Here is a 14,195-nt window from a genome sequence, read left to right as displayed (position 1 = left end):
CCCCTTCCCCCGCCCAGTCATACCCACGTCACCGATCATTCCCGCTCGGTCCCCGCCCCGATCCCCCCACAGGGCGTTAACTCCGAACCCTACTGACAGCCGCGGGCTGATACCCCTGGGCCCCCCTCAGGACAGGCCACCCCCGACCTACAACCGGCCCCTGCCCCCCCCCCGACCTACAACCGGCCCCTGCTCCCCCCCCCGACCTACAACCCGCCCGTGCTCCTCCCCGACCTACAACCGGCCCCTGCTCCCCCCCCCCCGACCTACAACCCGCCCCTGCTCCCCCCAACCTACAACCGGGCCCTGCTCCCCCCCCCCCGACCTACAACCGGCCCCTGCTCCCCCCCCCGACCTACAACCGGCCCCTGCCCCCCCCCGACCTACAACCGGCCCCTGTTCCCCCCCCCCGACCTACAACCCGCCCGTACTCCTCCCCCCGACCTACAACCGGCCCCTGCTCCCCCCCTGACCTACAACCCGCCCGTGCTCCTCCCCGACCTACAACCGGCCCCTGCTCCCCCCCCCCGACCTACAACCCGCCCCTGCTCCCCCCAACCTACAACCGGGCCCTGCTCCCCCCCCCCGACCTACAACCGGCCCCTGCTCCCCCCCCGACCTACAACCGGCCCCTGCCCCCCCCGACCTACAACCGGCCCCTGTTCCCCCCCCCCGACCTACAACCCGCCCGTACTCCTCCCCCCCCGACCTACAACCGGCCCCTGCTCCCCCCCTGACCTACAACCCGCCCGTGCTCCCCCCCGACCTACAACCGGCCCCTGCTCCCCCCCCCCGACCTACAACCGGCCCCTGCTCCCCCCCCGACCTACAACCCGCCCGTGCTCCTCCCCGACCTACAACCGGCCCCTGCTCCCCCCCCCCGACCTACAACCCGCCCGTGCTCCCCCCCAACCTACAACCCGCCCCTGCTCCTCCCCGACCTACAACCGGCCCCTGCTCCCCCCCGACCTACAACCCGCCCCTGCTCCCCCCCCGACCTACAACCGGCCCCTGCTCCCCCCCCCGACCTACAACCGGCCCCTGCTCCCCCCCCGACCTACAACCGGCCCCTGCTCCTCCCCCCGACCTACAACCGGCCCCTGCTCCCCGCGACCTACAACCCGCCCGTGCTCCCCCCCCGACCTACAACCCGCCCCTGCTCCCCCCCGACCTACAACCCGCCCCTGCTCCCCCCCCGACCTACAACCGGCCCCTGCTCCCCCCCCCGACCTACAACCGGCCCCTGCTCCCCCCCCGACCTACAACCGGCCCCTGCTCCCCCCCCGACCTACAACCGGCCCCTGCTCCTCCCCCCCGACCTACAACCGGCCCCTGCTCCCCGCGACCTACAACCCGCCCGTGCTCCCCCCCCGACCTACAACCGGCCCCTGCTCCCCCCCCCGACCTACAACCGGCCCCTGCTCCCCCCCCGACCTACAACCGGCCCCTGCTCCTCCCCCCCGACCTACAACCGGCCCCTGCTCCCCGCGACCTACAACCCGCCCGTGCTCCCCCCCCGACCTACAACCAGCCCCTGCTCCCCCCAACCTACAACCGGGCCCTGCTCCCCCCCCCGACCTACAACCGGCCCCTGCTCCCCCCCCGACCTACAACCCGCCCCTACTCCCCCCCCGACCTACAACCGGCCCCTGCTCCCCCCCGACCTACAACCGGCCCCTGCTCCTCCCCCCGACCTACAACCGGCCCCTGCTCCCCCCCGACCTACAACCGGCCCCTGCTCCTCCCCCCCGACCTACAACCGGTCCCTGCTCCCCCCCCGACCTACAACCCGCCCCTGCTCCCCCCCCCGACCTACAACCGGGCCCTGCTCCCCCCCCGACCTACAACCGGCCCCTGCTCCTCCCCCCGACCTACAACCGGCCCCTGCTCCTCCCCCCGACCTACAACCCGCCCGTGCTCCTCCCCGACCTACAACCGGCCCCTGCTCCCCCCCCGACCTACAACCCGCCCCTGCTCCCCCCCCCGACCTACAACCCGCCCCTGCTCCCCCCCCGACCTACAACCCGCCCCTGCTCCCCCCCGACCTACAACCGGCCCCTGCCCCCCCCCGACCTACAACCGGCCCCTGCTCCCCCCCGACCTACAACCGGCCCCTGCTCCTCCCCCCGACCTACAACCGGCCCCTGCTCCCCCCCCCCCGACCTACAACCAGCCCCTGCTCCTCCCCCCGACCTACAACCGGCCATTGCTCCCCCCCGACCTACAACCGGCCCCTGCTCCTCCCCCCGACCTACAACCGGCCCCTGCTCCTCCCCGACCTACAACCGGCCCCTGCCCCCCCCCCCGACCTACAACCGGCCCCTGCTCCTCCCCCCGACCTACAACCGGCCCCTGCTCCTCCCCCCGACCTACAACCGGCCCCTGCTCCTCCCCGACCTACAACCGGCCCCTGCCCCCCCCCAACATGCAACCGGCCCCTGCTCCCCCCCCGACCTACAACCGGCCCCTGCTCCCCCCCGACCTACAACCGGTCCCTGCTCCCCCCCCCGACCTACAACCCGCCCCTGCTCCCCCCCGACCTACAACCGGCCCCTGCTCCTCCCCCCCGACCTACAACTGGCCCCTGCTCCCCCCCCGACCTACAACCGGCCCCTGCTCCCCCCAACCTACAACCGGGCCCTGCTCCTCCCCCCCGACCTACAACCGGCCCCTGCTCCCCCCCCGACCTACAACCGGCCCCTGCTCCCCCCCCGACCTACAACCGGCCCCTGCTCCCCCTCTGACCTACAACTGGCCCCTGCTCCCCCCCGACCTACAACTGGCCCCTGCTCCCCCCCCGACCTACAACCGGCCCCTGCTTCCCCCCGACCTACAACCGGCCCCTGCTCCCCCACGACCTACAACCGGCCCCTGCTCCCCCCCCCCAACCTACAACCGGCCCCTGCTCCCCCCCCGACCTACAACCGGCCCCTGCTCCCCCTCTTACCTACAACTGGCCCCTGCTCCCCCCCGACCTACAACCGGCCCCTGCTCCCGCCCCCCACTGAACTACAACCGGCCCCTGCTCCTCCCCCCCGACCTACAACCGGCCCCTGCTCCCCCCCGACCTACAACCAGCCCCTGCTTCTCCCCCCCGACCTACAACCGGCCCCTGCTCCCCACCACAACCTACAACCCGAGTGAGTGGGGAGGGGGGCTGTACACAGACGAATGGGCTAGCCGGCACCGGGGGGCCCAGCCCCCCCACCCCATGAGACTCCGGCAGGGCCCCCTGGCCCTGGGAAGAATCCGGGTCTGGCCCAGGAGCGGTAGCGCTAACCCCGGCAGGAGCTGGTGATGGGGGGAGCTCCCAGCTCCTCCAGACCCGGCCCCTTCCAGCCGGGGGTGCTGAGGGTCTGACACCCCCACCCCCGACACACCCTGGGCCCCTGCCCCCACCCCCCACACACCAAGGGCCCCACACACACTCTGGGCCCCTGCCCCAGCCCTAGCCCCACACACTCCAGGCCCCCGCGCCCCACACACTCTGGGCCCCTGCCCCCACCCCACTCACACCCTGGCCTCTGCCCCCGCCCCCCACACACTCTTGTTGGATCATATTAAAGAAGTTCTGTATTAAAATCACAAATGAGTTTGATTCCCCATAGTTTAAATTTCAGGGTATTACTAATGAAGAGGTCTCCTGGGTTTTGGTTCTGTTTCTCTCCCTCTCTGTGTGCAACTTGCAAGCTGCTAATTGTGTTAGTACATCCTGAGACAGAGTCGGTTCCCAAAGCAATTCTTTGTAACAACCACCACTCACACAGAGAGACTCAAAGCAACACTCTGTACCAACAGAAACAGCCCCCAGAGACTCCCCGCCCTTTTGTTGTATTCATCTCGCTTGTTAACAATTATGATTAAAACAGAGATAGAGGATGTATGCGGATGGAGGCTTGGTGTGGATAATAACTGAGTGATCAGGGAGGTGCCAGCCTGAGAATCCAGCGTCCATCGGCTGAAGAAGGTGTCAAGTGGAAATAACCAGAGGACCCCCGGGGGGCAGACTGGGATCCACCCAGCAGCCTCAAGGACGGGAGACCCAAAGAACAAGAGAACATCTAGCAGCACGGAGCCGTCAGGAACGTGCCATCTGCTGACTGATCCAGCAACAGCATGATGAAGCCACCTCCACAGACTGGCCTAGGAAGAAATTCCTATAAAAAACAGACTCTAGAAAGTGAGAACTTTGGGCTCTGATTCTGCAAACCAACTTCCCGGAGCGTCAGATGAGCATCCGCCAAGGCCCTGCTCCCTCCTCGCGTCCAGGCCACCTGGCCAGTGGCTTGGCACGAGCAACTCTAAGGCTGGTAACTACGGGAACAGCCTTGCAGAAGGTGCGTGCGAATGAACAGGAGATGGATGGCACGTTATCGCTTACCAGGGTTCGTTCCGGATTCACAATGAATGTGGTATTTTGCCTTTTCCCCTTTACCAAGATCCTGCTGGTTTTTATTTTATTGGTATAACACTCTGGGCCACTACCCCACACACACTCTGGGCTCCTGCCCCCGCCCCCCACACACCCTGGGCCCCCACCCCACACACTCCGGGCTCCTGCCCCCCGCCCCACACACTCTGGGCTCCTGCCCCCGCCCCCCACACACCCTGGGCCCCCACCCCACACACTCCGGGCTCCTGCCCCCGCCCCCCACACACCCTGGGCCCCCACCCCACACACTCCGGGCTCCTGCCCCCGCCCCACACACTCTGGGCTCCTGCCCCCGCCCCCCACACACCCTGGGCCCCCACCCCACACACTCCGGGCTCCTGCCCCCGCCCCCCACACACCCTGGGCCCCCACCCCACACACTCCGAGCTCCTGCCCCCGCCCCCCACACACCCTGGGCCCCCACCCCACACACTCCGGGCTCCTGCCCCCGCCCCACACACTCTGGGCTCCTGCCCCCGCCCCCCACACACCCTGGGCCCCCACCCCCGCCCCCCCACACACCCTGGGCCCCCACCCCACACACTCCGGGCTCCTGCCCCCGCCCCCCACACACCCTGGGCCCCCACCCCACACACTCCGGGCTCCTGCCCCCGCCCCACACACTCTGGGCTCCTGCCCCCACCCCACACACTCCGGGCTCCTGCCCCCGCCCCCCACACACCCTGGGCCCCCACCCCACACACTCCGAGCTCCTGCCCCCGCCCCCCACACACCCTGGGCCCCCACCCCACACACTCCGGGCTCCTGCCCCCGCCCCACACACTCTGGGCTCCTGCCCCCGCCCCCCACACACCCTGGGCCCCCACCCCACACACTCCGGGCTCCTGCCCCCGCCCCCCACACACCCTGGGCCCCCACCCCACACACTCCGGGCTCCTGCCCCCGCCCCCCCCACACCCTGGGCCACCACCCCACCCACACTCTGGACTCCTGCCCCCGCCCCACACACACTCTGGGCCCCCACCCCACACACTCCGGGCTCCTGCCCCCGCCCCCCACACACCCTGGGCCCCCACCCCACACACTCCGGGCTCCTGCCCCCGCCCCACACACTCCGGGCTCCTGCCCCCGCCCCCCCACACACCCTGGGCCCCCACCCCACACACTCCGGGCTCCTGCCCCCGCCCCCCACACACCCTGGGCCCCCCCCCCACACACTCCGGGCTCCTGCCCCCGCCCCACACACTCTGGGCTCCTGCCCCCGCCCCCCACACACCCTGGGCCCCCACCCCACACACTCCGGGCTCCTGCCCCCGCCCCCCACACACCCTGGGCCCCCACCCCACACACTCCGAGCTCCTGCCCCCGCCCCCCACACACCCTGGGCCCCCACCCCACACACTCCGGGCTCCTGCCCCCGCCCCACACACTCTGGGCTCCTGCCCCCGCCCCCCACACACCCTGGGCCCCCACCCCACACACTCCGGGCTCCTGCCCCCTCCCCCCACACACCCTGGGCCCCCACCCCACACACTCCGGGCTCCTGCCCCCGCCCCACACACTCTGGGCTCCTGCCCCCGCCCCCCACACACTCCGGGCCCCCACCCCACACACTCCGGGCTCCTGCCCCCGCCCCCCACACACCCTGGGCCCCCCACCCCACACACACCGGGCTCCTGCCCCCGCCCCCCCACACACCCTGGGCCCCCACCCCACACACTCCGGGCTCCTGCCCCCGCCCCACACACTCTGGGCTCCTGCCCCCGCCCCCCACACACCCTGGGCCCCCACCCCACACACTCCGGGCTCCTGCCCCCGCCCCCCACACACCCTGGGCCCCCACCCCACACACTCCGGGCTCCTGCCCCCGCCCCCCCCACACCCTGGGCCACCACCCCACCCACACTCTGGACTCCTGCCCCCGCCCCACACACACTCTGGGCCCCCACCCCACACACTCCGGGCTCCTGATCCCGCCCCCCACACACCCTGGGCCACCACCCCACACACTCCGGGCTCCTGCCCCCACCCCACACACACTCTGGGCTCCTGCCCCCGCCCCCCCCACACCCTGGGCCCCCACCCCACACACACTCCACAGTCCAATAGAAACACGAGAATCCTCTTTATTTTGGCAAAAACAACTCCAGAAATTCTCCAGCTTCGGGCGCCAGAATCAGTGGCACGGAAGTGGGGCTGGGGGAGGGGCTGGGGGGCAATGTCCTTGGGGGGGGCACAGGGAGCTGGGGGAGGGGTTGACTGGGGTGGGAGGACAGGCAGCCTGGGCATGGGGGGAATGGTAACAAGAGCGCTGCCCCCCCCCACACACTCGATAGGCGCCGGGGAGGGCTGGGCAGGGGTTGGGTCCCCAGCCGATGCTCATGGCGGGGGAGAGAGGGCTCCTAGCCCTGTTGTGGGGGTCAACCCCCATGTTCATTCAGTCCCAGCCCCCAGGCCCCCCACACTGTGGGGTGAAGGGGAGCTGGGACGCTCCCATGGGAGGCCACTCACCCCCCCCACTCCAGCCCCATCAGTGGGCCGGGGGCAGCCGTGCTGGGGGGCCCCCGTAGGGTCACTGGGGCAGGAGGCTGGGGGCCATGAGGGAGGCGTGAAGGAGCTACCCAGGAGGAAGGGGTTACATGGATGGGGGGGGCCTGTAGCGGTCCGGCCCCCTCAGTCTGCAGTGGGTGGGGGGCTGGGGGCAGACTACGGGAGATGGGCCCCTAGACGGGCCGTGCGCCCCCCGTGTGCATGCTGAAGTACTCGGTGTAGCCGTTGGGGGGGTGCAGCTGGGGGGCCTGTAGCTGGTACGGGGGGGGCTGGCTCTCGCCCCCCGGGGGGGGTTTCAGCAGCACATGGGGCCTGCTGAGCTCTGATGTCGTCCGCTCCGCTGGCGTCTCCTCCACCTGCTCACGCACCTGCAGGCAGAGCCGAGGGGTCAGTGCCGGGGGCACAAGCCTGGGTATACGGGGACCCCTCCCTTGGCGCCGGGACGCGGCCCCTCTGGGGCGGGGCAGGGGCTGGTTATACGGGGACCCCTCGGCCAGCACTGGGATGGAGCCCCTCTGGGGCGGGGCAGGTTAACGGGGACCCCTCTGGGGCGGGGCAGGGGGCTGGCTATACAGGGGTGTGACAAACTGTGAATGTTTTTAATGTTTTCTCTGAATACTTTGTGTGTGCCTCAGTTTCCCCATGTATTGCTTACGTATCTGGGCGGGGGAGGGGGAGATACGGGTGTGTGACCCTGCGAAGACCCCTGGAGGGCAGGTGTAAATACCTGGGGCACAGAGAATGGTGGACACCCTGTAACCTAGCAACCGACCCCCCCACCAGGTGTTGGGAACAAAGAGACCAGGTGACCTTTTGCCTGGGAAAGGGACAAAGGAGGGGGGGGCCACAGGGGGTGGGAGGCTGGGCTGGGGGAAACTGGTCAGGCTCCTGGCTTGGGGTTGGGGGGTTGGAGCCCAGGGCTCTGGATTCCTGCCCCCGCCCCCCGGCTGGACTTTGCTGCAGGTCCCTGGTCACAAGCTCTGTTCTACGCAGGGTTCCCCACAACTAATAACCTGGGGCGACCAGGGGGCTGAATGCTCTGTGGTCGGATCCAGGAGGCCCCGAAGCCGGGCAGGCTCCTGGCCCTGGTGACAGTGGCCCTGAGGGGAGATGCTGCCCCAGAGTCCTGCATGAGCCTCATCCGGAGCCGATCCAGAGCCCCGAGCCTGCGACCCCGTGATGGGGGCGCCCCTCGCCCAGCGCCAGGACGCGGCCCCTCTGGGACAGGGCAGAGGGCCGGTTATCCAGGGATGCCCTGCACAGGACCCCTGGTTTGGGGCAGGTTATCTGGGGACCCCCTGGGGCGTGGCCAGTTATCCGGGGACCCCCAGGCGGGGCAGCGGGCCGGGTAGACAGGGACCTCCAGGGTAGGGGGCTGGGTAGACAGGGACAGGGGCTGTTTGCACATGACCCCTGGTTTGGGGCAGGTTATCCAGGGACCCCCCCCCCAAGGTGGGACCGGTTATCCAGGGACCCCTGGGGCTGGGGGCCGGGTAGACAGGGAGAGGGACAAGCAGGGCGGGGGCTGTTTGCCCAGCCCCATCTCTCACATTGGCGGTGCCCCCCACCGGGCCCTGGGGGATGGAGAAGAGCTCAGTGAAGTTGGGGACGGAGTCGCTGATGAAGGTCACGTTGCCGTAGACGTGGTGGGGGAACTTGGTGCCAGGCGCCCCCTCCTCCACGATGCCGATCTGTGAGGTGCGCACGTGGTACGGGAAGTTCTTGTTCGCCGCCGAGGGGCGTGTCATGATCTGTGGGGGCAGGAGGGGTGTGATGAAGTGGGACTGTTCTTAATGTTTCCTCTGAATACAGTAGGGTGCCTCAGTTTCCCCTAGGCAGTTCGTAAGTCTCTAGGTGGTGGGATAAGGGGGTGTAATTGTTGGAGAGCAAAGGGCCAGGGTACATAAATGGCCGACACTCTGTCTCCTGGCCACTGATGGCCTGGCCCTTCCCCCCTGCAAGGTGAGAGCTAAAGGGTTGGAGAACAAAGGAATCCGGTGCCCTCCTGGCCCGGGACAGGGACAAAGCCCAGAGGAGGAGGGGCTGGGGGGAGTTTCAGTTTGGGGCTGGCTGGGACATGGAGTGAAGGGCAGACTTGGTTGTCTGGCTCACTGCCCCCCAAAATGGACCCAGCTGAGGGGTCCTGGTCTCTGCACCTACAAGCTCTGTGTTAGACCATGTTCCTGTCGTCTAATAAACCTTCTGTTTTACTGGCTGGCTGAGAGTCCCGTCTGACTGCGGAGTTGGGGGGCAGGACCCTCTGGCCCCCCCAGGATCCCGCCCGGGCGGACTCGCTGTGGGAAGTGCATGGAGGGGCAGAGGAGGCTGAAGGCTCCGAGGTCAGAGCCAGGAAGGTGGAGCCGGGTGAGCTGTGTGTCCTGCAGACAGGCTGCTCCCAGAGAGGAGACTCCCCTAGAGTCTTGCCTGGCTTCGGGGGGAGCAGTTCCCGAGCATCGCCTGGGGACTCCGTGACAAGGGGTCAGTGCTGGGGAGCACGGCAGAGCCCCCAGGAGCCCCCGCCCTCCGCCAGTCAGGAGCCCGGAGCATGCTGGGGCAGGGGGGGCTCACCAGGGAAAGACACTTACCTGTGCCATACCCGGTGTTCTGCAAGACGCATCGCTCACGTCCACCCCGTGTTCGGGGTGCGCTCGCCGCTGGCCCCGGTGCCAGACGTTTCTCTCTCCGCGGTGTCCATTAGGGACCAGCTCTGGCACCCTCTGGAGCGGCGCCCGCATGGCGGGGTATAAGGGGCCCCGCCGGCTCCCCCCACCCTCGGTTCTTCCTTGCCGGGAACTCTGACAGCGGGGCAGGCGGGCGGGTCGTGGAATGGACGTGAGCAGCATCGCGAAGGACGCCAGGCACGGAGCAGGTAACTTTCCCCCCACTCACTCGTGTCCATTCCGGGTTAGCTGACTCCCAAGCAGGGCCACCACGGTGGGTAGGAGCTCACGGACGTGTGGATTAAAACACACCTCTGCCGCGCCCAGCGTGGGCCCTGGCCAGCTGGGTGACGGCGTAATGCACCGGGAACATGTGAACCGAGGACCACGTCGCGACCCTGCCAACGTCCTGGATGGGGACATGCGCCAGGGAGGCCCCCAAGGGCGCTTGCGCTCTGGTTGAGTGGCCTTTCACCGACGGCAGCGGCTGGACCCGGGCCTGCCCATAACGGGTCCGGATGCAGGAGGTGATCCAGTTGGAGATCCTCTGCGAGGACGCCGGGAGCCCCTTCCTCCCGCCCGCTGTCGCCATGAAGAGCTGGGTCGGCCTGCGGAAGGGCTTGGTACACGCCAGGGCGTGACGGGCGTCCAGGCGCCTCTCCTCAGCCTGCGAGCGCGGCTGGGACAGAACACCGGCAGGAGGACGTCCTGGCTGGCGTGGCGAGAGGGCACCTCCTTCGGCAGGAGGCCGGGTGGGGTCGCAGCTGCTCCGTGTCCTTGCAGAACAGCGTATACGGCAGCTCCGAGGTCCTGGTTTCAGCTCTGGCCCTCGTCTCCTGACGTCACTGCCGCAGGGAAGGCGACGTCCCACGACATCTGGAGCCCCTAGGCTGGGAGGCCTGTGAGCTGGCGAGGACCAGAGCGAGGTCCCGTTGAGGGACCAGGTTCCGAACCACTGGGAAGAGCGTCTGTAGGCCCCGTAGGAACCGGACCGACCTCTCGTGGGAGAACACCGATTTCCCCAGACGCGTGGGTGAACGGCCGAGATGGCCACTAGACCAACCTTGATGGAAGACAGGGCTAGGCCCTGGTTCTTTGGGTGGAGCAGGCAGTCGAGGATGGGTGCGTGGGGGAGAACCTCGTGCACGCCGCCGGGCAAGTCTCTCGAGGGGAAGGCTTTCTACTCTCCCGGGGGACCTGCCCCTCCCTAGAGCAGGTCCGTTCCTCTGGGTTCAGCCACGCAGCGTCCACGCCGCGAGGCGGAGAGAGGCGAGGTTTGGGTGCAGGAAACGGCCAGGATCCTGCGACAGGAGGTCTGGGCAGCTGGGCAGTGACCAGGGACAGCTATTGCCAGATCCATCAGCGTGCCGAAGCAGCGTGGGCACGGCCATGCCGGGGCGACCATGACGACCTGTGCTCTGTCCCTCCTGATCTTTGACAGGACCCAGCTGAGCGGGATGGGCGGGAACGTGGACACCAGGTCCCCCGACCACGACAGGAGAAAGGCGTCCGAGAGGAAACCTTTGCCAAGGCCCTGCAGGGAGCAGAGCTGATGACACTTCCTGTTCCCTCTGGGGGCGAACAAGTCCCCTCGGGGAGCTCCCCAGCTCTGGACGAGCGTCCGGGCGACCTCCGGATGGAGCGATCACTCGTGCTGAGAGAGGGACCTGCTGAGGCGCGTCCCTCACGCCAGGGAGCGAGGCCGCCAGGTGGGTCGGATGCACTGCGTGGCAGAGCTGACGAGCGGGCTCCCCTTTGCCTGCGGAGCAGCCGTGTTGTCCGTCCTCACCCGCAGCACTTGCCCGTCAGGGGCGGCAGGCAGACCCCGCAGGCCAATCGGGCTGCCCAGAGCTCCCTGACGTCTATGTGTAACACCAGCTCCTCTGGGGACCACGTCCCTTGGGTCCGCGGCGTGCCGAGGCCTCCCCCAGCCGAGGTCGGGGGCATCGGAAACCAGGGAGACGGAGGGGCGTGGAATGGTGCTCCGCGTAAGACCGCACTCGGGTCGCTCCGAGAGGTAAGTGCCCGTGGTGGGATCGTGATGAGCTTGTCCAGGTGATCTCTGGACGGGGAACAGACGGTTGAGAGTCACGGCTGGAGGGCTGCAGCCTGAGCCTCGCGTGGCCAGTGACGTAGGTGCACGCTGCCGTGTGGCCTGGTAGCCGGCAGCAGACCCGGGCTGTGGGGAGGGGGAACACAGAGAGCCCGGTGAGGAGATCCACCATCGTCCGGACCCTGGCGGGTGGCAGGAAGGCTCTGGCACAGGTGAAAGCTGTCCTCTGTGCCAGAACTAATGTTCATTTTTCCTCGTTTATCACCAGGCCGGGCGGGGCACGTGGCTTGCGGTGCTCCCACATCACACTGGCCCTGCCACCTGGAGGGGCCATTGACCAGCCTGTCGTCGAGATACAGATAAATGTGAATACCCTGACGTCTGCGGTAAGCCACCGCCGCCGACAGGCACTTGGCAAACCCCCTCGATGCCGTCACCAGCCCAAACGGGAGCAGCGCACACTGGTAGTGAGCAGAGCCTATCGCGAAACACAGAAAGCGTCTGTGCCCGTGAAATGCTGCTATGCAGAAATACGCACCCTTCAAGTCGAGGGCGGCGAACCAGTCCCCGGGTCCAGGGCGGGGATGATGGCGGCCAGGGAGATCATGTGCAACTTGAACCTCTTGAGATAGCTGCTGGGGTCTCGCAGGTCCAGGATGGGTCTGAGCCCCCCTTGGCCGCTGGAATCAGAAAGGAACGGGAGTAAAACCCCTTGCCCCTGTGGGGTAGAGGAGCTCCCGCCTGCAGAAGGCCCTGCACCTCCTGCCAAAGCAGGCTCCCGTGAGAGGGGTCCCTGAAGAGGGAGGATGGTGGGGATGTGACGAAGTGGGACTGTTCTTAATGTTTCCTCTGAATAGTGTGGGGGTGCCTCAGTTTCCCCTATGCAATTCTTAAGTATCTAGGGGGTGGGATAAGGGTGTATGATCATTGCAGAGCCCTAGAGGGCAGGTGTGTGCAGGGGTCTGGACACAGAGAATGGCCGACACCCTGTTTCCTGGCCACTGATGGCCTGGCCCTTCCCCCCTGCAAGGTGAGAGCTAAAGGGTTGGAGAACAAAGGAATCCGGTGACCTCCTGGCCCTGGAAAGGGACAAAGCCCAGGGGAGGAGGGGCTGGAGGGAGTTTCAGTTTGGGGCTGGCTGGGACATGGAGTGAAGGGCAGACGAGATTGTCTGGCTCACTGCCCCCAGAATGGACCCAGCTGAGGGGTCCTGGTCTCTGCACCTGCAAGCTCTGTGTTAGACCATGTTCCTGTCGTCTAATAAACCTTCTGTTTTCCTGGCTGGCTGAGAGTCCCGTCTGACTGCGGAGTTGGGGGGCAGGACCCTCTGGCCCCCCCAGGACCCCGCCTGGGCGGACTGGCTGTGGGAAGCGCACGGAGGGGCAGAGGATGCTGAATGCTCCGAGGTCAGACCCAGGAAGGTGGAAGCCGGGGGAGCTGTGTGTCCTGCAGACAGGCTGCTCCCCGAGAGGAGACTTCCCCAGAATCCTGACTGGCTTCCTGGGGAGCAGTTCCCGAGCATCGCCAGGGGACTCCGTCACAGAGGGCAGAAATAAATAACCCTGAGCCACAGAACTGAGGACTCACTGGTGCCCAGCCCGACAGGCCCAGGCCGGGAGGGAAGGGGGCAGGCGGCTGGAGAAGCAGTAGGAAGCAGGACCCAGGGCACCGACGGGAAGGTCGCCCTCAGGCGCACCCTCCAAACGCGGCTTTGAAGCCCGCTGGGAGCGGGTGGAGCAGGACCGCGCCGAGGTCGAGGGCTGCTGGCTCTGACGGCGCTTGTCGCCTTTGCTCATTTGACGGACAGGCTCCGACCTGGGCTGGCTGCCAAAGCCCCGTAGCTGCTGTGGCTTAAACCGCTCCCTGGCCGGGCCCGGGGTAGAGGCCGAGGGTCCACAAGGTAGCCAGGGAGCCCTTCGAGCTCCGTAGCGCGGTATCTGTGTGCTCCGCAGACAGGGCTTGTCCGTCGAATGGGACGTCCCGCGTTGACAGCTGCACCCCTGGGAGGGGCCAGAGGGCTGCAACCAGCCGCTCCCCTCACTGCTTGGTCCCACCCGTGCTTTGCCCTCGTCCGGGATCGCCTGGAACTCGCTCCTGGGACCCTCCGGGAGCGAGTCGGAGACCTCGGCCAGAGCCTGCCAGATGCTGAAATCATGGCGGCCAAGCAGGGCCTGATGATTATCTGTCCTCGAACCTCCAGCTGAGGGTGGCCAAACTTTCCTCCCGAATCAATCGAGTCTCTTTGCGTCCTTATTTTTGGGAGCTGCTTCCGGTTGGCCCTGCCTGTCCCGCTCATCGACGGCCGACGCCACCGAAGAGCTCGGGGCAGGCGACATATACACGTATTCTCACCCCTTTGCGGGCACATCCTTGCGCTCTGCCCACTTAGAAATGGGGGCAAGCAGGAGGGGGTTTGCCCCAACGATTCTGTGATTTCACTCCCCCTTCGTGCACCTGCAGCGCCACCCCCGCCGGGCCGCCGAGCTGAGCACGTCGAAAAGGGGGCCTGGGGGCTCCTCCAGCTCCTCGGCGCAAACTG

The 14,195-nt window shown here is 67.8% G+C and overlaps 1 protein-coding gene across 3 annotated transcripts in view; it reads right to left on the bottom strand.

Annotated features, from left to right (window-relative positions):
• Positions 1–6,499: 6,499 nt before the first annotated feature.
• Positions 6,500–14,195, bottom strand: part of TMEM145 (transmembrane protein 145) — a 30,188-nt gene continuing 22,492 nt past the window's right edge. For all 3 annotated transcript variants that reach the window (XM_043535523.1, XM_043535522.1, XM_037883367.2), the window contains exons 14-15: positions 8,494–8,694; positions 6,500–7,311 (exon numbers count right to left, since the gene is read on the bottom strand). In XM_043535523.1, coding sequence (XP_043391458.1) covers positions 7,117–7,311; positions 8,494–8,694 — 396 coding nt within the window. In that variant the 3' untranslated portion in view covers positions 6,500–7,116. The remainder of the gene's footprint in view (positions 7,312–8,493; positions 8,695–14,195) is intronic.

The sequence above is a fragment of the Chelonia mydas genome, chromosome 24 (assembly GCF_015237465.2).
Source record: "Chelonia mydas isolate rCheMyd1 chromosome 24, rCheMyd1.pri.v2, whole genome shotgun sequence".
NCBI lineage: Eukaryota > Metazoa > Chordata > Testudines > Cheloniidae > Chelonia > Chelonia mydas.
The sequence above is the reverse complement of the archived record's forward strand: the minus strand, read 5'-3'. Positions and strand labels throughout refer to the sequence as shown.